General features: G+C 61.4%; 2 protein-coding genes across 3 annotated transcripts; both read left to right on the top strand.

Annotated features, from left to right (window-relative positions):
- Window positions 1–3: 3 nt before the first annotated feature.
- Window positions 4–4,086, top strand: LOC121063310 (SH3 and multiple ankyrin repeat domains protein 1-like; the record flags this gene model as incomplete). Its single annotated transcript, XM_040543720.1, is given in 6 exon segments — window positions 4–354; window positions 356–506; window positions 509–704; window positions 706–2,314; window positions 2,488–2,894; window positions 3,522–4,086. Coding segments are annotated over 6 exon segments (3,252 nt in total), but the record flags the coding sequence as incomplete, so codon positions are not given.
- Window positions 4,087–12,747: 8,661 nt separating this feature from the next.
- Window positions 12,748–26,221, top strand: SYT3 (synaptotagmin 3). 2 transcript variants are annotated; one of them, XM_040543722.1, is made up of 8 exons: window positions 12,748–12,869; window positions 14,594–14,757; window positions 15,991–16,345; window positions 17,060–17,606; window positions 21,345–21,465; window positions 22,836–23,007; window positions 24,275–24,404; window positions 26,015–26,221. In XM_040543722.1, the coding sequence occupies exons 2-8, from the start codon at window positions 14,604–14,606 to the stop codon at window positions 26,084–26,086; spliced, it is 1,551 nt and encodes a 516-aa protein (XP_040399656.1). In that variant the 5' UTR covers window positions 12,748–12,869; window positions 14,594–14,603; the 3' UTR covers window positions 26,087–26,221. The 2 variants fall into 2 exon arrangements, with proteins under 2 accessions (XP_040399656.1, XP_040399655.1); XM_040543721.1 differs by lacking the exon at window positions 12,748–12,869 and having other exon boundaries at window positions 14,125–14,757.
- The last annotated feature ends 43 nt before the right edge of the window (window positions 26,222–26,264 follow it).

Here is a 26,264-nt window from a genome sequence, read left to right as displayed (position 1 = left end):
GCCGCCGAGGACGACAAACCCTTCCTGGCCCCCCCCAGCGGCAAATTCAGCCGCAGCCTCTCGGTGCCGGGCTCCGACGACATCCCCCCCCCCCCAACCACCTCCCCCCCGGAACCCCCTTACAGCACCCCCCCGGCACCCATGGGTGCCACCGGCCGCGGCCCCGCCGGGGGGGGGCCCTGGCGCCTCTACAACCTCCAAAGCCGGGGGGGGTCCCGGCCCCGGCGGCGGCGGTGGCGGCGGGGGGGGGCCGGGGGGGGGCCCCCCCAAACCTTTACGCCGCAAGGGCCCGCTGGTGAAGCAGACGAAGGTGGAGGAAGGCGGCGGGGGGGGCGCGCCGGGGGGGGGCGAGAAGAGCTCCATCGCCATCCCCACCATCGTGGTCAAGGCCCCCTCCACCAGCAGCAGCGGCCGCAGCAGCCGGGGCAGCAGCGTGGAAGCCGAGGGGGCCCCCCCTGGCCCGGGGGGGGGCCAACGAAAGCGGGGTGTCCCCCCCCCTCCGCCGGCGGCCCCCCGCCTTCGTCTCCCGGCGCCGCCGGTGCCCCCCACCCGCCGCCGGCGGCCCCCCAGTTGGATTTCACCTCCCAGTTCGGGGCTGCGCTGGTGGGGGCGGCCAGGCGGGAGCGCGAGTGGCCCGGGGAGGCGTCGAGGCGGCGCTCGGCGCTCTTCCTCTCCACCGAGGAAGAGGAGGAGGGCGCCGGGGGGGGGCCCCGGCTCGCTGGCCGCCCCCCGCCTGCGCCACTCCAAGAGCATCGACGAGGGGATGTTCGCCGCCGACGCCTTCCCCCCGCGGGGGTACCGGGGGGGCAAAGGGGGGGCCGGCAGCGCCTTCAGCAGCGTGCCGGGGCACCCTGCCGCGGCACCCATGCATGCGGCGGCGGCGGCACCCATGCATGCGGCGGCGGCGGGGCTGCACCCCGGGGCCGCGCCGCTGCACGGCGGCGCGCCGGGCATGCACGGCGCGCCCTCGCCCGTGCACGGCGCGGGCTCGCCCATGCACGGCGCGGGCTCGCCGGTGCACCCCGGCGCGGCGCCCATGCACGGCGCCACGGCTCCCATGCACGGCGGCGGCGCAGCTGCAGCGCTGCGCTCGGGCGCCGGCTTGCACGCCCCGCCGGGTTGCAAGGGGCTGGCGGCGCTGCAGGCGGCCACCATGCCGCTGCAAGCCGGGGCCGTGTCGCTGCAAGGGGGGCTGGCGCCGCTGCAGCCGGGGCTGGCGCCGCTGCAAGGCGGCGTGGCGCTGCCCTCGGGGGCGGCCTCGCTGCAGCCGGGGCTGGCGGCGTTGCAGTCGGGCTTGGGGCCGCTGCAAGCGGGCTTGGGGCCGCTGCAGCCGGGCTTGGCCTCGCTGCAGGCGGGCGCCTTGGCCTTGCAGCCGGGGCTGGCGCCGTTGCAAGCCGGCGCCCTGGCCTTGCAACCCAACCTCGCCTCGCTGCAGGCCCTGCAGGCCGGCACGCTGCCCTTGCCGGCGGGCGCCTCCAAGGCGGCGCCGTTGCAAGCGGCGCCGGCGCCGTTGCAGAGCGGGGCGCTGCAAGGCGGGGCGTTGCAAGGGGGGGCGGCGGCGGCCTTGCAAGCGGCGCCCCCTCCGCTCCCCAAAGCCGCCCCCGCCGGCCCCCCCCGGGCGGAACCCCCCCGGCGCTCCAGCCGCCCCCCGTCGCCCGCCGAGCCTTGGCTGGCGGGGGGGGGCGCCGAGGCTCGCTTGGAGCTGCGGGTGCGCTTCGCCGAGGCGGGGGGGCTGCTGGCCTTGCCCCCCCCGGCCCCCTCGGTGGACGGGGACGAGGAGCTGCTGCTGGCCGAGCCCCTGCCGCCCCCCCTGGAATTTTCCAACAGCTTCGAGGCGGCGGAGAGCGCCGCCCCCGTGGGCGACTCGACGGCCTCCAGCCTCACCTCCTACGACAGCGAGGTGGCCACCCTCACCCAGGCGGTGGCCGAGCCCCGCCGGGGGGGGGGCGGCCTCGTCACCGCCGTGCCCCCCGAGGGGACCGAGGCGGTGACCGACTCGGGCATCGAGGAGGTGGACAGCCGCAGCAGCAGCGACCACCCCCCCGAAAGCGCCGAGCCCCCCCCGGCCTTCGCCGCCCTCCTGGAGGGCCCCGAGCGAGCCAGGGCGAGGGGGCGCCCCCGAGGGGGGGCCGGGGCCGGGGAGGGGGGGGGGAGGAGGGGGGAGCCCCCCCCCCCACAACCCCTCTGCCGGCCCCCCCCGCCGCTCGCCCACGCTGCCCTGGGAGGAGGCCGGGCGCAGCGGCGGGGGGTGGCCCCGGGGGGGCGGCGAGGCCGGCTACGGGGCGGAGAGGAGCGGAGCGCTGGGGAGGCACAGGTAGGTGGGGAGCCCGCCGCCCCCCAAAAGTCGCTGCACGGGTGCGTGGGGGCGTTGCAGGGCGGGGCTCGTGGCATCCTTGCAGCTGGTGCAGCCAGCACCCGCTGCACAGCAAAAGTTGTTGCATGGATGCACGGGGTCGTTGCAGCATGGGACTCGTCGCGTTCCCACAGCCATTGCATCTGGCACCCGTTGCACTGCAAAAGTCGTTGCACGGATGCACAGGATCATTGCAGCACAGGACTCATTGCATCCCTGCAGCCGGCACCCATTGCACACCAAACATTGTTGCATGGGCACACGGGGGTGTTGCAGCGCAGGACTCGTTGCATCCTAGCAGCCGTTGCTGCAGTCACACATTGCACCATAAAAGTTGTTGCATGGGCGTGTGGTGTCGTCTCATCGCGGGACTCGTTGCATTCCAGCAGCCGTTGCACACCAAAAGTTGTTGCATGGATGCTCAGTGTCATTGCAGCACGGCACCCACTGCATCCCAGTACCCATTGCAGCACAGCACCCGTTGCATCCCAGTACCAATAGCAGCCAGCGTTCATTGCAACCCAACACCCATTGCATCCCAGTACCAATAGCAGCCAGCACTCATTGCACCCCAACACCCACTGCACCCAGCATCCATTGCATCCCAAAAGTTGTTGCACAGATGTGTGGTGTCATTGCAGCACAGCACCCGTTGCATGGCCACGTTGTTGCAGTGCACCAACAACCACTGCATCCCACTGCATGGCTGTGCTGTTGTGTTGTAAACCAGCACCTGTTGCATCCCAGCACCTGTTGCATGGCTGTGCTGTTGCATTGCAACCCAGCACCCCTTGCACCCCTGCACCCATTGCGTGGCAATAGTGTTGCATTGCACCCAGCACCCATTACACTCAGCACCCCTTGCATAGCTGTGCTGTTGCGTTGCAATCCAGCACCTCTCACATCCCAGCACCCGTTTCTTGCACGTGCTGTTGCATTGCAGTGAGCACCCATTGCGCCCAATACCCATTGCACCTGGCACCCATTGCACCCAGCACCCCAACACCCATTGCATGGCCGTGCTGTTGCATTGCAGTCCAACACCCCTTGCATGTCAGCACCCGTTGCACCCAGCACCCACTGCATGGCCGTGTTGCAGCCTTGCACCCTACACCCCCTGCACGCCTGCACCACCCCCAACTCACCCCCCCCTTTCCTCCCCCCACAGGCTCCCCGACGCCACCACCCCCTCCCCACCCACCCCCAAGCCCCCCACCGCCCTCTTCCCCAACTGGCCGCCCCCCAAGCCCCCGGGGGCCGGGGGGGAGCTGGACGTGCGCCCCCCGTTACGCCGCGCCCCCAGCCCCGCCACCCTGCCCAGCGAGCGCCGCGGCAGCCCCGCGCCTCGCCCGGCCTCGCTGCCCACCCTCCCCAGCGGCCCCCTTTACGCCGGCCTCCTGGAGCTGCGGGGGGGGCCCGGCGCTTTCGGCGAGCTGCCCCCCACCCGCTCGCTCTCGCCCACCCGCCCGCCGCCCCCCGATAAACCCTTCGGCGCCAAACCGTTGGCTTTTTGGAGTAAATTCGACGTGGCCGACTGGCTGGAGTACCTGAACCTGGGCGAGCACCGGGACCGCTTCTTGCACAACGAGATCGACGGCTCCCACCTGCCCTCGCTCACCAAGGAGGACTACATCGACCTGGGCGTCACCCGCGTCGGGCACCGCATGAACATCGACCGCGCGCTCAAGCTCTTCCTCGAGAGGTGATGGCCGGGGCGGCGGGGAGCGGGCAGGCGGCGGGGAGCGGGCGTGCGACGGGACCTGGGCGTGCGACGGGACTCGGACGTGCCACGGGACTCGGACGTGCAATGGGGCTTGGATGTGCAACGGGAAGTGGACATGGAACAGCAATCGGATGTGCAACGGGACTTGGATGTGCAAGGGGAATTGGACATGCGAAAGCAATTGAATTTGCAACAGGACTTGGATGTGCAACAGCAATTGAATTTGCAACGGGACTTGGACGTGCAACAGCAATTGAATGTGCAATGGGAATTGGATGTGCAACAGGACATGCATGTGCAACGGGAATTGGATGTACAACAGGACTTGGACGTACAACAGCAATTGAATGTGCAACGGAAATTGGATGTGCAATGGGATTTTAATGTGCAACTGGACTTGGGTGTGCAATGGGATTGAATGTGCAACGAGAATTGAATGTGCAACTGGACTTGGATGTGCAACAGCAATTGAATGTGCAACTGGACTTGGGCATACAACAGCAATTGAATGTGCTATGGGGCTTGGGCGTGCAACGGGAAGTGAATGTGCAACCAGAATTGAATGTGAAAATGGACTTGGATGTGCAACCAACCAGATGTGCAATGGAGTGTGCGAGGAAATATGGATGTGCGAAGGGATACGGACATGCGGCAGAATTGGGGCGTGCAATGGGGCGTGCAACTAGACTTGGATGTGCAATGGAGTGTGCGATGAAAGATGGATGTGCGAAGGGATATGGACATGCGGTAGAATTGGGGAGTGCAATGGGGCATGCAGCGGGACTTGGATGTGCAATGGAGTGTGCAACAAATTGGAATGCGCAGCAAAATATGGATGTGCAAAGGGATACGGACATGCAAGAGAATTGGGATGTGCAACTGGACCTGGATGTGCAATGGAGTGTGCAATGAAATATGGGCATGCAAATGGGTATGGACATGCAAGAAGACAACTGAGATGTGCAATGGGGCGTGCAACAGGACATAGGCGTGCAACAGAATTTGGGCGTGCAGCCAGACATGGACGTGAAATGGAAATTGGAGATGTAACAGGGCATGGGTGTGCAAGGAGCAACGGGCATGCAACAGAATTTGGATGTGCAATGGGGCGTGCAAAAGGAGATGGGCGTGCAACAGGATTCCAACATGCAACGAAAGCAGGATGTGCAGTGGAGGGTGCTAGCAGATGTGGACGTGCAATGGAAACTGGATGTGCAACAGGGCATGGGTGTGCAATGGGGCACGGATATGCAGCAGAAGCAGGGCGTGCAATGGGGCATGGAGCAGAATTTGGATGTCCAAAGGGGTGTGGATGGGCAGTGGAGTGTGCAACTGGATGTGGACGTGCAACTGGACGTGGACATGCAACAGGACTTGGATGTGCAACAGGACATGGGTGTGCAACAGGATGCAGATGAGCACTGGGGCGTGCAACGGGATTTGGATGTGCAACAGGACCTGGACTTGCAACAGGGCATAGGCGTGCAACGGGACATGGGAGTGCAATGGGACATGGGTGTGCAACAGGATATGGGCGTGCAATGGGACATGGGCGTGCAGTGGGGCGTGCAACGGGATGTGGGCATGCAATGGGGTGTGCAATGGGATGTGGGCGTGCAACAGGCCCTGCAGCAGGATGCGGACGTGCAACGGGATGTGCAAGAGGACGTGCAACAGGACCTGGACGTGCAAGGGGCTGTGCCCAGGCTGCAGACCCCGCCCTGCCCCATGGGACCCCCAGGGACCCCCTACTCATGGGACCCCTCCCCCCCCCATCTCCAGGCAGGCCACGTGTGCACACACATGTGCACGGCTCAGGCGTGCTTGCAGCGGGCCCGTGTGCACTGATCGTGCTTGCACATGGCTCGCGCCTGTTTGCAGGGGGCCGGTGTGCAAGCCTTGCACTGATTGCACATGTGGGTGGATTTGCACGTGTGCACAGATCGTGCGTGTGCCAGGACTGCTCGTGTTTGTGCCGGGCCCGTGTGCAAACACTGCAGCGATCGCACGTGTGCACTGATTGTACGTGTGCACGGCCCCTGCGCATGCACTGATTGTGCGTGCACATGGCTCGCGCGTGCTTGCACCAGGCTCGTCTGCACTGGCAGTGTGTGTGCACTGATTGCACGTGTGCATCACGTGTGTGTGTGCGTGGTGAGAGCTTGTGCCGTGTGCACTCGTGTCACACAAGTACGCACACACGTGTGTTTCCCTGGCGTGCAACATTTGAGCTGTGCACATGCGTGCATTCCAGCATGCACATGGCCCTGTGCACACACGTGTGCCCTTGCACACACGTGCACGAGTCCCTTGCACACACACATGTCCCTTGCACACACACATGTGCCTTGCACACACACATCCACACATGTACCTTGCACACATGCATGCACATGTGCCCCTAGAAAACACACCCCCCCATGCACACACCCCCCATACACGCACACATGGCCCTTGCACACATATCTGTGCCTTGCACACCCACCCTTGCACACACGTGCCTGTGCACACACACGTCCCTGGGCACACACACATCCCCATGCACATGCATCCCAGTGTACACATTTCCCTTACACACACACACATCCCTTACACACACATCCCCATCCCCATATTTATGTCCTTATGCACATGTCCCTTGCACACACACCACTTACACACATGTCCTGTGTTCACACGTGTCCCTTGCACACACACACCTTACACACACAGTGTGTTCACACACACGTCCCTTACACACACACCTGTCCCTTGCACACACATCCTGTGTTCACACACACCTTACATACACGCATGCCTTGCACACACATCCCTATACCCATATGTATGTTCCTATGCACGTGTCCCTTGCACACACACCTCACACACACATCCCATGTTCATACAAACATGTCCCTTGCACACACATGTCCCTTGCACACACACATCATGTGTTAACACACACCTCATGTTCACAAACACCCCTTGCACACGTCCTTATTCACACGTCCTTGTTCACACACACGTCCCTTGTGCACACATCCTGTGTTCACACACACACCTTGCACACATGTCGTGTTCACACACACCCCTTGCACACACACCCCTTGCACACACATGTCCCTTGCACACACCCCACGTGTTCACACACATCCCTTGCACACACATCACACGTACACACACACACACGTGCCCCTTGCACACACATCCCTTGTTCACACACACCCCCCTTGCACACGTCACATGTTCACACACACGTGCCCCTTGCACACACACACAGCCCCCCCCACCCCCCCGTGCCCCTTGCACACACGCACCCACGTGCCCGTGCATGCACACACGCATGCACGCGTGTCCCCCCACGCCCCCCCGGTGTCCCCACGTCCCCCCCCATCCCCCCCTTGTCCCCATGTCCCCCCCCTCCCCGTGCCCCCCCCCCTCCCGGCCTCCGGCCGTCTCTAAGGGCTCTCGCGTCGTCGCGCCCCCCCCCCCCGAGGCAGCGACCACTCTCACGATGTCTTCCAGTGCCCCCCCCCCCCCCAACGACCCCCCCCCCCCAAAAAAAAGCACCGCGGGGGGGGGGCGGGGGGGGCCCCCGGCGCCTGGACGCCCCCCTCCCCCCCCCCCCCCACAACACTGTGACCCCGGGGGGGGGGGGGAGCCCAAAATTGCAAGGGGGGGGCAATTGGGCTCTTGCTGGCCCCCCCCCCCCGGGTGTAATTGCCCCCCCCGGCTAATTGCCCTCCCCCGGGCTAATTACCCCCCAGGGTTATTAACCCCCCTCCCGAAGGTTATTACCCCCCAACCAGGGTTATTGCCCCCCCCCCCCAGTAGGGTTATTACCCCCCCCCCAAAAGGGTTATGGCCCTCCCCATAGGGGTTATTACCCCCCCCCTTAGGGGTTATTGCCCCCTCCAAGGGTTATTCCCCCCCCCAAAGAGTTATTGCCCCCCCATAGGGGTTATTGCCCCCCCAAAGGGTTATTACCCCCCCCAAAAAAAGGTTTATTACCCCCTCATAGGGGTTATTGCCCTCCCATAGGGTTATGCCCCCCCTTTAAGGGTTATGGCCCCCCCTTTAAGGGTTATTGCCCCCCCCATAGGGTTATTACCCCCTCCCAGTAGGGCTTATTGCCCCCCCCATAGGGTTATGGCCCCCCCTTTAAGGGTTATTGCCCCCCCGGGGGGTTATTGCCCCCACGAAAGGTTTATTGCCCCCCCTAGGGGTCACTTCCCCCCCCCCCCCCGGTTTCATCCCCCCTCCCATAGGGGCAATGGGGGCCCCCCCGCCCCCCCCATAGGAAGCCCCCAGGCGTCCGGGCCCCCCCAAAACTGGTGCCCCCCCCCCCCCGCTATCTGCCCCCCCCCCCCCCCGCACTGCCGACGCTGCCCCTCCCCTTCTCCTCCCCCCCCCCCATGTATAGAGGATCGGGTGTAATTAATTAATGACCGGATTTTATTTGCAAATATAAATTATCGGAGAAAGAGCCCCCCCCCCCCGGGTGTGCAAGGCCTGAGTGTGCAAAGGGGGGGGGGCGCCAAGGGGCATGCAAAGCGGGCATGGGTGGGCAAAGGGGGTGTGCACGAGTGTGCAAAGGGGGGGTGCGCAGGTTTGCAAAGGGAGGTGGTGCACAAGTGTGCAAAGGAGTGTGCAAGAGTGTGCAAGGGGGTGCACGAGTGGGCAAAGGTGGGGGGGTGCACGGGTATGCACAGGGTGTGTGTGCACGAGTGTGCAAAGGGAGCGTGCACGGGTGTGCAAACGCTCGTGCAAAGGGCTCGGGGGGGGTTGCAAAGGGGAGTGCAAGCGGTGCACGAGAGCGTGCAAGGGGCCGCAGGGTGTGAAGGGGGGCGTGCAAGGCACGCGACGGCGTCCAAAGGGCCTAGCCGGGAAAAGGGGGCGGGGCCCGCATCCAGCTCCGCCCCCCCCCGTGACGCAGCAGCCTGAGGCCACGCCCCCTCTCCGGACAAGCCCCGCCCCCTTCCATAAGGGACTCTCAGTGGCCCTATAGGAGCCCTTTGTGCCATAGACACCGCCCCCGCCCCTATAGGGACCCTTCTATAGGGGCTCCCCCCCCCCATAGGCGCCCCCCCATAGGGGTCGCCCCCCGCTCTATAGGGGCCTCCCCTACCGGGGTGCCCCCTACAGAGACCCCCATATAGGGGACCCACCCCGTAGGGACCACAAGTGCCCCCCATAGGTGTCCCCTATAGAAGTGCCCCCCCCACCGGTGTCCCCTATAGAGCTGCCCCCTGCTCCAGAATGGCCTTCTATAGGGTCACCCCCTGCCCTATAGGGCTCCCCTATACGGGTGACCCCCCCCAGAAACCACCTATAGGGCTGCTGCCCCCCCATAGGGACCCCCTATAGGGGTGTCCCCCCTCCCTATAAGCGTCCCCCTATATGGGTGTGCCTCATCCCATAGGTGCCCCCTATAGAGATGCGCCCCCCCCCCCCAAGGTGTTCCCTATAGAAGTGCCCCCCGCTCCAGGATGGCCTCCTATAGTGTCACGCCCTGCCCTATAGGGCTCCCCTATATGGGTGACCCCCCCCCCCAGGAACCCTCTATAGGGGTGCCCCCTCCCCATAGGCGTCCCCCTATACAGGTGTGCCTCAACGCATAGAGAGCCCCCCCTATAGAGACATCCCCCCCCCCAATGGAGTCTCCCTATAGTTTGTTCCACCCCCTGTACGTGCATCCCATAGGTGCCCCCCCTCCCCCCCCATAGGGACTCCCTATAGGCCCAGCCCCCTCCATACCTGCTCCCATATGGAGTGTCCCCATAGGGGTGCCCCCCCTTTCCATAGGTGACTCCCCCACTCTATAGGGACCCCAATAGACATGTTCCCCTCCCATCATAGATGCCCCCCCCCCCCCGTACAGGGGCATTCCCCCTCCCCATTGTCCCCCCCCAGAGTTGCCCCCTATAGGTACCCACTATACATCCCCCCCGACCCTATAGATTCCACCTCGTAGAGGTGCCCCACATCAAGGGCCCCCCCATAGGTGTGCCCTATAGGTTCCCCCCACCTTATAGGCTCCACGGCATAGAGGTGCCCCCCTATAGCTGCCCCCTCCCGGAGCTGTCTGCCACAGATATCCCCTATAGCTTCCCCCCCATCGTATAGATTACCCTCCATAAAGGTACACCCATATGTGCCCCCTATATGTTCCCCCCCACCCTACATGCTCCCCTCAACGTTACAGGTCCCCCTATAGGTGCTCCCTATATACCTTCTCCCACCTTATAGGTTCCTATAGAGGCTCCTATATATTCCTATAGAGGTGCCCCCATAGGTGCTCCCACCATAGATTCATCCCCCCCGGAGCTACATGCCATATGTTCCCACACAGATCCCTCTCCCATAGGTTCCCCCCCCATAGAGGTGCCCTCTATACATCCCCGCCACCCTATACGTCCCCTGAACCCTTTAGACACCCCCCTGTATGTATCCCCTATAGGTGTCCCCCCACCTTATACATTCCTCTGCACCCCATAGCTGCTTCCCGCATAGGTTCCCCCCCATCCTGCCCCCAATATAGGTCCCACCACCGCCCTATAGGTCTCCTCCTATAGAATTCCCCCCCATAGGGTCCTCTCCTACAGAATATATAGGGTGCCCCTATATAAAGGGGCACCACCCCTATAGGTGCCCCCTATATGCCCCCCCCCATATGATCCCCTCGACCCTATTTAGGTTCCCCCCCATAGGTGACCCCTATACGTCCCCCCAACCCTATAGATCCCCCCATACATATCCCCTATAGGTGTCCTCCCTCCTTATATGTTCCTCTGCATCCCATAGCTGCTTCCCCCATATAGGTCCCACCACCACCCTATAGGTCCCCACCTATAGAATATATAGGGTGCCCCTATATATAGGAGCACCACACCTATAGGTGCCCCCTATACGTCCCCACCACCCCATATGATCCCCTCGACCCTATACAGGTTCCCCCCCATAGAGGTGCCCCCTGTACATCCCCCCCACCCTATACGTCCCCCCAACCCTATAGATCCCCCCATACATATCCCCTATAGGTGTCCTCCCACCTTATACGTTCCTCTGCATCCCATAGCTGCTTCCCCCATAGGTTCCTCCCCCATCTTGCCCCCCCGTATAGGTCCCACCACCACCCTATAGGTCCCCTCCTATTGAATTCCCCCCTATAGGGTCCTCTCCTATAGAATATATAGGGTGCCCCTATATATAGGGGCACCACCCCCATAGGTGCCCCCTATACTTCCCCCCCCCCATATGATCCCCTATATACCCTATATAGGCTCCCCCTCCATAGAGGTGCCCCCTCCCTTGGGGGGGGTGTTAATCCTATAGGCCCTATAGGCCCCGCCCCCTCCCCTATAGCCCCGCCCCCCCATAGGGGTGTCCCTCCCCAGGCAGCCGCTCGGCTCCGCTCGGGCCGGTTCGGGCCGGTTCGGAACCGTTCGGGACCGTTCGGGACCGCTCGGAACCGTTCGGGACCGTTCGGGAGGGTTCGGGGCCGCCACGAGCGAGTTCGGCTCCGATCGGGCGGGTTCGGCTCTGTTCGGAACCATTCGGGAAGGTTCGGGACCTCCAAGGGGTGGGTTCGGCTCCGTTCGGAACCGTTCGGAACCATTCGGGAGGGTTCGGGACCGCCAAGGGGCGGGTTCGGCTCCGTTCGGAACCGTTCGGAACCATTCGGAACCATTCGGAAGGGTTCGGCTCCGTTCGGGCGGGTTCGGCTCCCTTCAGCCGGGTTCGGTTCCCTTCGGCTCCGTTCGGGAGGGTTCGGTTTCCTTCGGCTCCCTTCGGGCAGGTTCGGCTCCTTTCGGCTCCTTTCGGCCGGGTTCGGCTCCGCTCGGCCCGGTTCGGCTCGGTACGGCAGGTGAGCGCGGGCCCGGCCGGGGCTGGGGGGAGCCGGGGGGCGCTGCGGGGGGGGGGAGGGGAGCAAATTTGGGGGAGGGGGAAGAATTTGGGGGGGGGTCTCTGTGCATGGGGGGGGGGGGGAGGCGGGGGCGTAAAGGCGTGGGGGATCCCCTGGGGGGGGCGGGAATTGGGGGAGGGGGCTGCAGTGGGGAGGGGGGGGGGGCAGGGAAATGGGGGGGGGGGTTTGGGGGGGGGGTGGAAATGGGGGGGGGCTGCAGGTATGGGGGGGAGGGGGAATTTGGGGGGTGAGGGGGGATTATGGGGGGGTGGGGAGGAATTTGCGGGGGGTAGGGGGGGAATATGGGGGGGTAAGAGGGAATATGGGGGGGCAGGGGGGATTTTGGGGGGGCTGCAATGCTGGGGGGGGCTGCCTGTGCTGGGTGTATGGGGGGGCAGATTTGGGGGGGCAGTGGTCAGCCTTTGGGGGGGCAGGGGAGGGTCTGGGGGGGGCAATAGAGGAGCAAGAGGGACAGGTGTGGGTTAGGGGGGGCAGGTGTGGGGCTGGGGGGGGCAATAAGGGAGCAAAGGGGGGGCAATTGTGGGGCTGGGGGGGCAATTGTGGGGCTGGGGGGGACAGTAGAGGAGAAGGGGGGGGCAATTGTGGGTTTGAGGGGGCAATTAGGGGCCGGGCGAGGGACAATTAGGGGTACACCCCCCCCCCCCCAATGATGGCAGTCCAATGCACAGGAGGGGCAAGACCCCCCCCCCCTTGCACATAAGGGGGGGGTTCAGGTGCCCCCCCCCCCCCCAAATCCCATCTCTGCCCCCCCTGCAGGAGGCCGGTGCGCGGGGGCCCCTCGTGTGACCCCCCCCAGACGCTGCATGGCCCGGCCCCGGCCCCGCCAGGCCCCCGCGCCTCCCCCCGCACCCCGCTGACCCCCCCGGCCCCCCGGAGCCGCCCAGCAGGTGATGGCGTCGCACGGGAGCTTGCAAGAGGGGCGGGGGGTGCATGGGGGGCGTGCAAGGGGGGGGGGGGGGCGTAACGGGGTGCAGTCGTGAACACAGCCCCATGCACGCGTGCAAGCACAGCCCCGTGCACAAGTGTGCACAGTTGTGAGTGCAGCTGCGTGCACGAGCACAGCCCCGTGCACTTGCAAGCACAATCACGTGCACAATCGTTAGCACATCCCCGTGCACACGTGCAAGCACAGCCCCATGCACAAATGCAATAGTGTGCACCGTCATGAGTGCCGCTGCATGCACGAGCACAGCCCTGTGCGCACTTGCAAATACTACTGCATGCACAATCATTAGCACAACCCCACGCACACTCGCATGCACAGCCCCATGTGCAAATGTGACTGCGTAGGTGATCGTGAGCACCACTGCATGCACGAGCACTCCCGATGCACAAGCATGCCCCATGCACACTTGCAAGCACTGACACATGCACAAAGCCATGCACACTTGCAAGCATGGCCCTATGCATGAATGCAATGGCATGTGCAGTTGTGAGCTCCGCTGCATGCACAAGAACAGCCCTGTGCACACTTGCAAGTCCAGCCACGTGCATGTCCCCATGCACACGTGCAAGAACAGCCCCATGCATTAATGTAACAGCATGCACGATCATGAACTCCACCGTATGCACAAGCACAGCCCCATGCACACTTGCAAGCACTGTCACAAGCACAATTGTTAGCACGTCCCCATGCATGCTTGCAAGCACAGCCCCATGCACGAGTGCAACTGCATGCACGATCATGAGCTCCACTGTATGCACAAGCACAGCCCCATGCATGAATGCAACGGCATGCGTGATTGTGAGCACCACGTGCACAAGCACAGCTCCGTGAACGCTTACAAGCACTGCCATGTGCACAATCATCAGCATGTCCCCATGCACACTTGCAAGCACAGCCCCATGAATGAATGCAATGGCGTGCACAATCATGAGCACCACCATATGCATGAGCACAGCCCTGTGCACACTTGCAAGCACAGCAACATGCACAGTTATTAGCACGTCCCCATGCATACGTGCAAGCACAGCCCCCTGCACAAGTGCACAATCACGAGCTCCACCACATGCATGAGCACAGTCCCATGCATGAGTGCAACAGCGTGCACAATCATGAGTACCACAGCGTGCACAAGCACAGCCCTGTGCACACTTGCAAGCACTGTCACATGCACAATTGGTATCATGTCCCCATGCATGCAAGCATAGCCCTATGCACAAGTGCAACAGCATGCACGATTGTGAGCATGCGCACAAGCGCAGCCCCATGCACATTTGCAAGCACTGCTACGTGCACAAACATTAGCACAAGCCCATGCACGCTTGCAAGCACAGCCCCCTGCACAAATGCAACAGCATGCATGATTACAAGCACCGCCACATGCACGAGCACAGCCCTGTGCATACTTGCAAGCACTACCACATGCACAAATGCAATGGCGTGTGTGATTGTGAGCACCAGTGCATGGACAAGCACAGCGTTCTGCACACTTGCATGCACAACCACACGCACGAGTGCAGCACCATGCATTGCACAGCCCCACACCCCCTTGCACACACCCCCTTGCACACCTCGGGCCCAATCCCAAGGGGTTGGGGATGGGGAGGGGGTGTTGGGGGCGTGCAAAAGCACTGCCCCCCCCCCCCCACGCCCCGGTGCCCCCCGCAGGCGGGTGGCCATGTCGGGGGACTACGAGGAGGACGTGTGCCGCAGCGCCCTGCGCCTGGTGCAGGAGCTCTGCTTCGCCCCCCGTGCCCGTGCCCAGCACCAGCAGTGCCTGGAGTTCACCGACCTCCTGCGGCACCGCGGGCACCCCCGGCCTGCCGACGCTGGTGAGGGGGGGCCCTGAGGGGAGGGGCAGGCTCAAGAGGGTGGGGGGGTCCCAAGGAGGGTGGTGGGAACCCAAAGAGGGTGGGGGGGGGGTCCTCAAGAGGTTGATGGGATCTCAAGGAGGGTGGTGGGAACCCAGAGAGGTGGTGGGGTCATCAAGAGGTTGGTGGGACCCAAGAGGATGATGAGACCCGAAGGAGGGTGGTGGGGTCCTCAAGAGGTTGGTTCAGACCCCGAGAGGATGGTGAGACCCTAAGGAGGGTTGTGGGGTCATCAAGAGGGTGGTGGGACCCCAAGAGGAGGATGATACCCTAAGGAGGGTGGTGGGGTCCTCAAGAAGGTGATGGGATCCCAAAGAAGGTGGTGGGAACCCATTAGGGTGATAGGATCCCAAGAGGGTGATGGGGAGCCCAGGAGAGTGATGGGACCCCAAGAGGGTGGTGGGACCCTAAGGGGATGATGAGACCCCAAGGAGGGTGGTGGGGTCTTCAAGAGGTTGGTGGGACCCTGAGAGGATGGTGAGACCCTAAGGAGGGTTGTGGGGTCATCAAGAGGGTGGTGGGACCCCAAGAGGAGGATGATACCCTAAGGAGGGTGGTGGGGTCCTCAAGAAGGTGATGGGATCCCAAAGAAGGTGGTGGGAACCCATTAGGGTGATAGGATCCCAAGAGGGTGATGGGGAGCCCAGGAGAGTGATGGGACCCCAAGAGGGTGGTGGGACCCTAAGGGGATGATGAGACCCCAAGGAGGGTGGTGGGGTCTTCAAGAGGTTGGTGGGACCCTGAGAGGATGGTGAGACCCTAAGGAGGGTGGTGGGAACCCAAGAGGGTGATGGGATCCCAAGAGGGTGATGGGACCCTAAGGAGGGTGGTGGGAACCCAAGAGGGTGATGGGATCCCAAGAGAGTGATGGGACCCTAAGGAGGGTGGTGGGATCCCAAAGAGGGCGGTGGGACCCCAAGAGGGTGGTGGGGTCCTCAAGAGGGTGGTGGGACTCCAAGAGGATGATGAGACCCTAAGGAGGGTGGCGGGGTTCTCAAGAGGGTGGTGGGACCCTAAGGAGGGTTGTGGGCACCCAAGAGGGTGGTGGGAACCCAGTAGGGTGATAGGATCCCAAGAGGGTGATGGGGACCCCAAGAGGGTTTTGAGGACCCCAGGAGGGTGTCAGGGACCCCCAGAGGGTGACGAGGACCCCCGGAGGGTGATGGGGACTCCCCCCGGGGCATCTCCCCCCAGACATCTCGGTGAGCCTGCTGTCGGTGATCGTCACCTTCTGCGGCATCGTGCTGCTGGGCGTCTCGCTCTTCGTCTCCTGGAAGCTCTGCTGGGTGCCCTGGCGCGACAAGGGGGGCGCGGGGGCCGCCCCCCGCAAGGAGCCCCCCCACCCCGTGCCCTTCGGGGAGCCCGAGCGGGGGGAAGCGGGCGCCGAAGCCCCCGAGCGCTCCTACCTGGACATGGGTTCCTGCCCCGAGGCCGCCCTAAAGCTGAGCCAGACGTCGCCCGAGCTGCCCCTGGAGCGCGACGGGGCCGGGGGGGCCCTGCCCAGCGCCACCTCCCAGCAGCAGGTGGCGGCGCTGGGACACGGGGGCAGGTGGGGACGGGGACGGGGGGGCGGGAGGATGGGGGGTGGGGGGCTGGGGTGGGAGGGGATGGGGTGGTGAGGGAGATGGGGATGGAGTTGGGTTGGATGGGGATGGGGATGGGGATGGGGATGGGGATGGGGATGGGGATGGGGATGGGGATGGGGATGGGGATTGGGATGGGATGGGGATGGGGATGGGAATGGGGTGGGGATGGGATGGGATGGGATGGGATGGGATGGGGATTGGGAATGGGATGTGATGGGGAGTAAGATGGGGATGGGGTTGGGTTGGGTTGGGTTGGGATGGGGATGGGATGGGAATTGGGAAGGGATGGGATGGGGATGGGGATGGGGACGGGGATGAGGACTGGGATGGGATGGGGTGAGATGGGATGGGATGGGATGGGAATTGGGAAGGGATGGGATGGGATGGGATGGGAATGGGGATGGGGATGGGGATGGGGATGAGGATTGGGATGGGATGGGATGGGATGGGATGGGATGGGATGGGGTGGGATGGGGATTGGGGATTGGGGATGGGGAGGGGATGGGAATAGGGTGGGGACTGGGATGGGGATGGGGTGGACATGGAGATGGAGACGGATGGGGGCTGCGTGACATGGGGACGGGGCTGGCACAGGGGTGGGGTCCACAAGGACACGTAGGGGTGGCTGGGGACCCCACCCCAGCTCCATCACCAGGACCACCCCTTTTCCCCCCCAGACACCCCCCAGCCCCCCGCCCATCCAGCCCGGACCCCCCGAACCTCTTCGAGGAGAAACCCGAGCAAAGCACCAGCATCGGCCAGATCCAGCCCGAGCTCTACCAGCCCGGCGAGGGCGACGCTCGGCGTGGGGGCGCCGGGGGAGCCGGGGGGGGGACGCCCTGCGGGCGGCTGAGCGTCGCCCTGCGCTACGCCTACGGCACCGAGCAGCTGGTGGTGCGGGTGCTGCGCGCCCGCGACCTCCCCGCCAAGGACGCCAACGGCTTCTCCGACCCCTACGTCAAGATGTACCTGCTGCCCGACCGCAAGAAGAAATTCCAGACCAAGGTGCACCGGCGGACGCTCAACCCCGTCTTCGACGAGACCTTCAGCTTCGGGGTGCCCTTCGCCGAGCTGCCCGCCCGCCGCCTGCACTTCAGCGTCTACGACTTCGACCGCTTCTCGCGGCACGACCTGATCGGGCAGGTGGTGCTGGATAACCTGCTGGAGGCGGCCGAGCGCGACGGCGAGACGCCCATCTGGAGGGACATCCTGGAGGCCACCGCGGTGAGGCGGCCGCCGGGGGGGGGACGGGGACGCTGGCGGGCTCTGGTGCGGGTGTGTTTGCAGCCGCAGGTGCCCGCATGTTTGCAGATGTGTTCACGGGACGCGTTTGCAGCCTCGGTTGAAGATGCATTTGCACCTTTGGTCTCACGTGCATTTGTAGGATGCATTTGCAGATGTGTTTGCAGCCTTGATTGCAGATGCATTTGCACCTCTGTTCTCACATACGTTTGTAGATGCATTTGCAGATGCATTTGCAGGATGTGTTTGCAGCCTCAGTTGCAGGCACATTTATACCTCTGGTCTCACATGCATTTGTAAATGCATTTGTAGGATGTGTTTGCAGATGCATTCATGGGATGCATTTGCAGCCTCGATTGCAGATGCATTTGTACCTCTTGTCTCAAATGCATTTGCAGATACATTTGCAGATGCGTTTTCAGATGTGTTTGCGAGAGATGTTTGCAAGACACCATTTGTAGATGCATTTGCAGATGCATTTGTGGGATGCGTTTGCAGCCTCAGTTGCACACACATTTATACCTCTGGTCTCACATGCATTTGTAGTGCATTCACTTGCAGGTGCATTTGCAGGATGCCTGTGTAACCTTGGTTGCAGATGCACTTGTACCTTGTCTCACATGCATTTGCAGATATATTTGCAGATGCATTTGCAGATGCATTTGCAAGACACGTTTGCAAGACACGAATTGTACATACATTTGCAAAAGTGTTTCCAGATGTGTTTGCAGGATGCGTTTGCACCCTTGATTGCAGATTAATTTTCACCTCTGGTTTCATGTGTATTTGCAGGATGCATTTGCAGATGAATTTGTGAGACATGTTTGCAAGACACCATTTGTAGATGCATTTGCAAATGCATTCATGGGATGCATTTGCAGCCTTGGTTGCAGATGCATTTGTACCTCTTGCCTTGTGTTCATTTGCAAATGCATTTGCAGATGCGTTTGCAAGACATGCTTGCAAGACACCAATTGTACATACATTTGCAGATGTATTTGTAGGATGTTTGCAGGATGTGTTTGCAGATGCGTTTGCAGGATGCATTTTCAGGATGTGTTTGGAGCCTCAGTTGCAGATGCATTTGTACCTCTGATCTCACATGCATTTGGAGATGAATTTGCAAGATGTGTTTGCAAGACACCATTTGCAGGATGCACTTTCAGATGGTTTTGCAGGATGCATTTGCACCCTTGATTGCAGACTCATTTGTACCCCTGGTCTCACATGCATTTGTAGATGCTTTTGCAGATGCATTTGAAAAATGCATTTGCAGATGTGTTTGCGGGATGCATTTGCAGCCTCATTTGCAGATGCATTTGTATCTCTTGCCTCAATTGCATTTTAAGATGCATTTGCGGGATGTGTTTGCAGCCTTAATTGCAGATGCATTTGCACTTCTGGTCTTACATGCATTTCCAGATGTTTTTGCAGATGCAGATCTGTTTGCAAGACATGTTTGCAAGGCATTGTTTTTAGATGCATTTGCAGGATGCATTTGCAGGATGCACTTGCAGGATGCACTTGCAGCCTTGGTTGCAGATGCGTGTGTACCTGATCTCACACGCATTTGCAGGTGCATTTGCAGATAAGTTTGTAAGACACCATTTATAGATGCATTTATACCTCTGGTCTCACAAGTATTTGCATACATTTGCAGGATGCATTTGCAAGATGTGTTCACAGGATGCATTTGCAGGATGTGTTTGCAGCCTCAAATGCAGATGCATTTGCACTCTGGTCTCACCTTTATTTGCAGATGCACTTGCAGGTGCATTTGCAGATGTGTTTGCAAGACATGTTTGCAAGACACCATTTGTAGACGCATTTGCAGCTCTGGTCTCACATGCATTTGAGGATGCATTTGAGGATGCGTTTGCAGAATGTGTTTGCAGTCTTGGTTGCAGATGCATTTGCTCCTCTGGTCTCACATGCAGGTGCATTTGGAGATGTGTTTGTGAGAAATGTTTGCAAGACATCATTTGTAGGTGCATTTGTAGCTCAGGTCTCATTAGCATTTGTAGATGCATTTGTAGATGCATTTGCAGGTGAATTTGCAAGACATGTTTGCAAGACACCATTTTGTAGATAACATTTGCAGCTCTGGTATTACATGCATTTGAGGATGCATTTACAGAATGTGTTTGCAGGCTCGGTTGCAGATGCTTTTGTACCTCTGGTTTCACATGTGCATTTGCACGATGCATTTGCAGATGTGTTTGCAAGACATGTTTGCAAAACATCGTTTATAGATGCATTTTTATCTCTGCTCTCACGTGTATTTGCAGATACCCTTGTAGATGCATTTGCAGATGCATTTGCAGGATGCATTTGCAGCTTCAAATGCAGATGCATTTGTACCTCCGGTCATCCATACATTTGCAGATGTATTTGCAGGATGCGTTTGTAAGATGGGTTTGCAGGATACAATTGCAGCCTCATTTGTAGATGCATTTGCAGCTCTGGTCAGCCTTGCATTTGCAGCTGTGTTTGCAGATGCATTTGCAGGATGTGTTTACAACCTTGGTTGCAGATGCATTTGCCCCTCTGGTCTCACATGCATTTGCAGATGCGTTGCAGGATGCGTTTGCAAGATACATTTGCCACCTCATTTGCAGATGTATTTGTAGCTCCATTCACACATGCATTTGATGCTCCAGTCACACATGCATTTGCAGATGCAGTTGCAGGGTGCATTAGTACTGTCATTTTCAGATACATTTACAGCTCTTGTCACAGATGCATTTGCAGATGTGTTTGAGGATGCATTTGCAGATGCATTTGCAGCTCCAGTCATACATGTATTTGCATATACATTTGCATGCATTTCTGGTCATGGATACATTTGAAAATGTATTTGGAATACACATTTGCAGCCTCATTTGCAGATGCATTTGCAGCCTCACTTGCAGATGCATTTGCAGTCTGCTTTGCAGGTGAATTTGCAGCCGCAGTTGAAGGCACGTTGGCAGATTCACTGGCAGTCTCATTTGCATTTGCAGTTCCACTTGTAGATGCATTTGCAGAGGTGTTTGCAGCCTCATCTTAGATGCATTTGCTGCTCCAGTTGTGGATGCATTTACAGATGCATCACGGCCTCGTTTGCAGATGCATTTGCAGCTCCAGTTGCAGGTGCATTTGCAGCTCCGGCCCTACATGCACTTGCAGATGCCTTTGCAGCCGTGCTCATGGATGCATTTCCGGGTGCATCGGCAGATGCATTGCCAGCCTTGTTTGCAGATACATTTTTCCTTCAGCTACAGGTGCGTTTGTAGATGCATTTGCAGCGCCACTCGCAGGTGCATTTGCAGATGCGCTTGCAAATGCATCATCAGTCTTGCCCGATGCGTTTGCACCTCTGGCTGCGCTTGCAGCCTGGGTTACAGACGTGCGTGCACATTTGCACGTGCATTGGCAGCCTCATTTGGAGGTGTGTGTGCAGTTCCAGTCCCGGAGCGGGAGCTGAACCCCACCAGAAGCATCCCCTATCTGTGACCTCTGACCCCCCTGTGACCCCTGACCCCATCGTCCTCTGACCCCACTGTGACCCCTGATCCCTTTGCTTCCTGTCCCCAAACCTGGTGCCACCCCCAACCTCCCCCGTGCCCTTTGCCCCTTGACCTGTCCCCAAACCTGATGCCCTTTGACCCCACTGATCTTTGACCCCATGACCTTTGACTCCACTGACCTTTGACCCCTGCTGACCTTTGCCCCTGGCAGGAGAAGGCAGACCTGGGGGAGGTGAACTTCTCGCTGTGCTACCTGCCCACGGCCGGGCGCCTCACGGTCACCGTCATCCGCGCCTCCAACCTGCGCGCCATGGACCTGACCGGCTTCTCGGGTGAGAGGGGACACGGGGACCCGTGTGGACACAGCAGGACACGGGGACGTGGAGGGACGTGGGGACAGGTGGGGACATGGGGACAGGTGGGAACACGGGGATGTGGAGGGTTATGGGGACATGGAGGGACATGGGGACATGGAGGGATATGGGGACATTGAGGGACATGGGGACCGGTGGGGACATGGGGACTGGTGGGGACATGGGGACATGGTGGGACATGGGGACAGGTACGGACACAGCGGGACACGAGGACATGGTGGGACACAGGGATGTGGAGGGACACGGGGACAGGTAGGGACATAGGAACTGGTGGGGACACGGTGGGACACAGGGACATAACAGAACACAGGGACATGCAGGGACATGGGGACATGGTGGGACACGGGGACAGGTGGGGACATGGCAGGACACAGGGATGTGGAGGGACGTGGGGACATGGCAGGACATAGGGACATTGCAGGACATGGGGACATGGTGGAACATGGGAACATGGCAGGACATGGGGACATGGCGGGACATGGGGACGTGCTGGGACATGGGGACACCAACCTGCCCCCTGGGCCTCTGACCAACTTCTTGGGTGACTGGGGACATGGGGACACATGGGGACACCTCCTGCCCCAAGGATGTCAACAGGGGGACATGGGGGGGCATCAGGAGGACATGGGGACATGGGGGACATAAGGACGCTGGGGGACGTAGGGTCTCCAACTTGCCCCCATGAGATGACCATGGGGTGGCTGCAGGGCACCACGGGATGGCCATGGGGCTCTGTAGGACACCATGAGATGACCATGGGGCACCATGGGATAGCCGTGGGGCCCTGGAGGACACCATGGGATGACCACAGGGCTCTGTATGGCACTATGGGATGGATGTGGGGCTCTGTAGGACACTATGGGATGGCCGTGGGGCTCTGTAGGACACCATGAGATGACTGTAGGGCACAATGGGATGGCCATGGAGCTCTGTAGGACACCACGGGATGACTATGGGACACCATGGGATGGCCATGGGGCTCCGTGGGGCTCCAAAGGGTGACTATAAAGCACCATGGGGTGGCCGTGGGGCTCTGTAGGACACCATGGGATGGCTGTGGGGCTCTATAGGACACCATGGGATGACTGTAGGGCACCATGGGATGGCCGTGGGGCTCTGTAGGACACCATGGGATGGCTGTGGGGCACCATGGGATGACTGGGACACCATGGGATGGCCATGGGGCTCTGTAGGACACCATGGGATGGCCATGGGGCACCATGGGATGGCCGTGGAGCTCTGGGGTGCCATCAAGTGGCCGGGGGGCTCTGCGGGGCACCGTGGGGCGGCCGGGGGGCTTTAGGGGGTGCCGTGGGGCTGCCCCCCAGACCCCTACGTGAAGGCCTCGCTGATGGCGGAGGGCCGGCGGCTGAAGAAGCGCAAGACGTCCATCAAGAAGAACACCCTGAACCCCAGCTACAACGAGGCGCTGGTGTTCGACGTCCCGCACGAGAGCGTGCACCACGTCAGCCTCACCATCGCCGTGGTCGACTACGACTGGTGAGGGGGTCAGGGCCCTCGTGCGAGGGGTCTTGCCCCATATCGGGGTGATCCCAATCACATCTCGGTCTCCTTGGTGGGCATGGGGAGTGTTTGGGGTCCCCGGGCACTTGGGTCCCCATATTGGGGTGACCCCTTGACATCTTGGTTCCATTGGGGGGCATGGGGAGCTTTTAGGGTCCCCAGGCACCTGGGTCCCCATATTGGGGTGACCCCCTGGACATCTGGATCCCCTTGGTGGGCAGAGGGAGTATTTGGGGTCCCTGGGCACTTGGGTCTCCATATTGGGGTGACCCCCAGGCATCTGGGTCCCACTGGGGGGCAGAGGGAGGATTTGGGGTCCCTGGGCACTTGGGTCCCCATATTGGGGTGACCCCTGGACATCTTGGTTCCATTGGGGGGCATGGGGAGCTTTTAGGGTCCCCAGGCACCTGGGTCCCCATATTGGGGTGACCCCCTGGACATCTGGATCCCCTTGGTGGGCAGAGGGAGTATTTGGGGTCCCTGGGCACTTGGGTCCCCATATTGGGGTGACCCCTGGACATCTTGGTTCCATTGGGGGGCATGGGGAGCTTTTAGGGTCCCCAGGCACCTGGGTCCCCATATTGGGGTGACCCCCTGGACATCTGGATCCCCTTGGTGGGCAGAGGGAGGATTTGGGGTCCCTGGGCACTTGGGTCTCCATATTGGGGTGACCCCCAGGCATCTGGGTCCCACTGGGGGGCAGAGGGAGGATTTGGGGTCCCTGGGCACTTGGGTCCCCATATTGGGGTGACCCCTTGACATCTTGGTTCCACTGGGGGGCATGGGGAGCTTTTAGAGTCCCTGGGCACTTGGGTCTCCATATTGGGGTGACCCCCTGGACATCTGGGTCCCCTTGGTGGGCATGGGGAGCATTTGGGGTCCCCAGGCACTTGGGTTCCCATACTGGGGTGACCCCCAGGCATCTGGGTCTCACTGGGGGGCATGGGGAGAGTTTGGGGTTCCTGGGACACCTGGGTCTCCATATTGGGGTGACCCCAGACATCTGGGTCCCCTTGGTGGGCATGGGGAGTGTTTGGGGTCCCCGGGCACCTGGGTCCCCATGTTGGGGTGACCCCCGGACATCTGGGTCCCGTTGGTGGGCACAGGGAGCTTTTGGGGTCCCAAGGCACACGTCCCTACTTTGGGGTTTCCCCTGGACACTTGGGTCCCACCGATGGTCACGAGGAGCTTTTGGGGTCCCGGGGTGTCCCCGATCCCCTGGGTGCCACCGTGGCTCCTGCAGCATCGGGCACAACGAGGTGATCGGGATGTGCCGGGTGGGCAGCGACGCCGAGGGGCCGGGCCGCGAGCACTGGGCCGAGATGCTGGCCAACCCCCGTAAACCCATCGAGCACTGGCACACCCTGGTCGAGGTGAGACCCCCCCCAGCACCCATGGGACCCCCCCGGCACCCATGTTACTCCCCTGGCACCCATGGGAACCCCCAGCACCCATAGGACCCCCCCGGTACCCATAGGATATCCCCAGTGTCTACAGGATAGCCTGGTTCCCATGGGACCCCTTGGCACCCATGAGACCCCCCAGCACCCATGGGACCTCCCAGCACCCATGGGACCCCCCGGCACCCATAGGACCCCCCTGGCACCCATGGGAACCCCCAGCACCCATAGGACCCCCCTGGCACCCATAGGAACCCTCACCACCCATAGGACCCCGCTCGGTACCCATAGGATATCCCCAATGTCTATAGGATCGCCTGGCTTCCCTGGGACCCCTTGGCACCCACGAGACCCCCCTGCACCCATGGGACCCCTCGGCACCCATAGGACCCCCCTGGCACCCATGGGAACCCCCAGCACCCATAGGACCCCCCTCAGTACCCATGGGAACCCCCATCACCCATAGGACCCCCCCAGCACCTATAGGATATCCCCAGTGCCCATAAGATCGCCCAGCTCCCATGAGACCCCCCAGCACCCATGGGGTCCCCCAGCACCCATGGGACACCCATAAAGTGTCCTTGTCCCCGTGTGAGTGTCCCCTTGGGAGGGTCCCCGTCCCCAGGCAAGGGTCCCTGTCCCTATGCGAGTGTCCCCATCCCGATGTGGGTGTCCCCATGTGAGTGTCCCCGTGCGAGTGTCCCCGTCCCCACACGAGTGTCCCCATATGAGTGTCCCCATCCCCACACAAGTGTCCCCGTCCCCATATGAGTGTCCCTGTCTCCTTGCAAGTGTCCCCACCCCCACGTGAGTGTCCCCATATGAGTGTCCCCATCCTGATGTGGGTGTCCCCATATGAGTGTCCCCGTCCCCATGCAAGCGTCTCCATCCCCATACGAGTGTCCCCATGTGAGCGTCCCTGTCCCCATACAAGTGCCCCGTCCCCAAGCGAGTGTCCCCATATGAGTGTCCCCATCCCCATATGAGTGTCCCTGTCCCCATACAAGTGTCCCCATTCCCACACGAGTGTCCCCGTCCTCATATGGGTGTCCCTGTCCCCATACGAGTGTCTCTGTCCCCAAGCGAGTGTCCCCACACGAGTGTCCCCATCCCCACACGAGTGTCCCTGTCCCCATACAATGTCCCCATACAAGTGTCCCTGTCCCCACGCGAGTGTCCCCATGCGAGTGTCCCTGTCCCCATATGAGTGTCCCCATCCCCACGCGGGTGTCCCCATTCCCACACGAGTGTCCCCCTCACCATACGGGTGTCCCTGTCCCCATACGAGTGTCCCCGTCCCCACGGAGGTGTCCCCGTGCAAGTGTCCCCATTCCCATATGAGTGTCTCCATCCCCATATGATTGTCCCCGTCCCCATGCGAGTGTCCCCATCCCCATACGGGTGTCCCCATCCCCATATGGGTGTCCCTGTCCCCATACAAGTGTCCCCATATGAGTGTCCCCGTCCCCATACAAGTGTCCCCATGTGAGCATCCCTGTCCCCATATGATTGTCCCCGTCCCCATATGAGTGTCCCCGTCCCCACGCGGGTGTCCCTGTGCGAGTGTCCCCGTCCCCGTGCAGGAGAAGGCGCTGGGGCTGGCGGCCAAGGGGGCGGCGCGGGACAAACCCAGCATCGTGGTGGAGCCCGACTGAGCCGGTACTGGGAGCACTGGGAGCACTGGGAGCGGCAGCGAGGGCACTGGGAGGGACTGGGGAGGCACCGGAGAGGCATCGGGCCATACTGGAGAGCATGGGGCAAACTGGGAGAGGGCACTGGGAGCGCTCTGTACCGTACTGGGAGGTTCCTGGGGCATGCTTGGGGCCACTGGGC

Source organism: Cygnus olor, unplaced genomic scaffold, assembly GCF_009769625.2.
Source record: "Cygnus olor isolate bCygOlo1 unplaced genomic scaffold, bCygOlo1.pri.v2 scaffold_181_ctg1, whole genome shotgun sequence".
Taxonomy (NCBI): domain Eukaryota; kingdom Metazoa; phylum Chordata; class Aves; order Anseriformes; family Anatidae; genus Cygnus; species Cygnus olor.
Note: the sequence above shows the minus strand (reverse complement) of the source record. Positions and strands in the feature narration are given on the sequence as shown.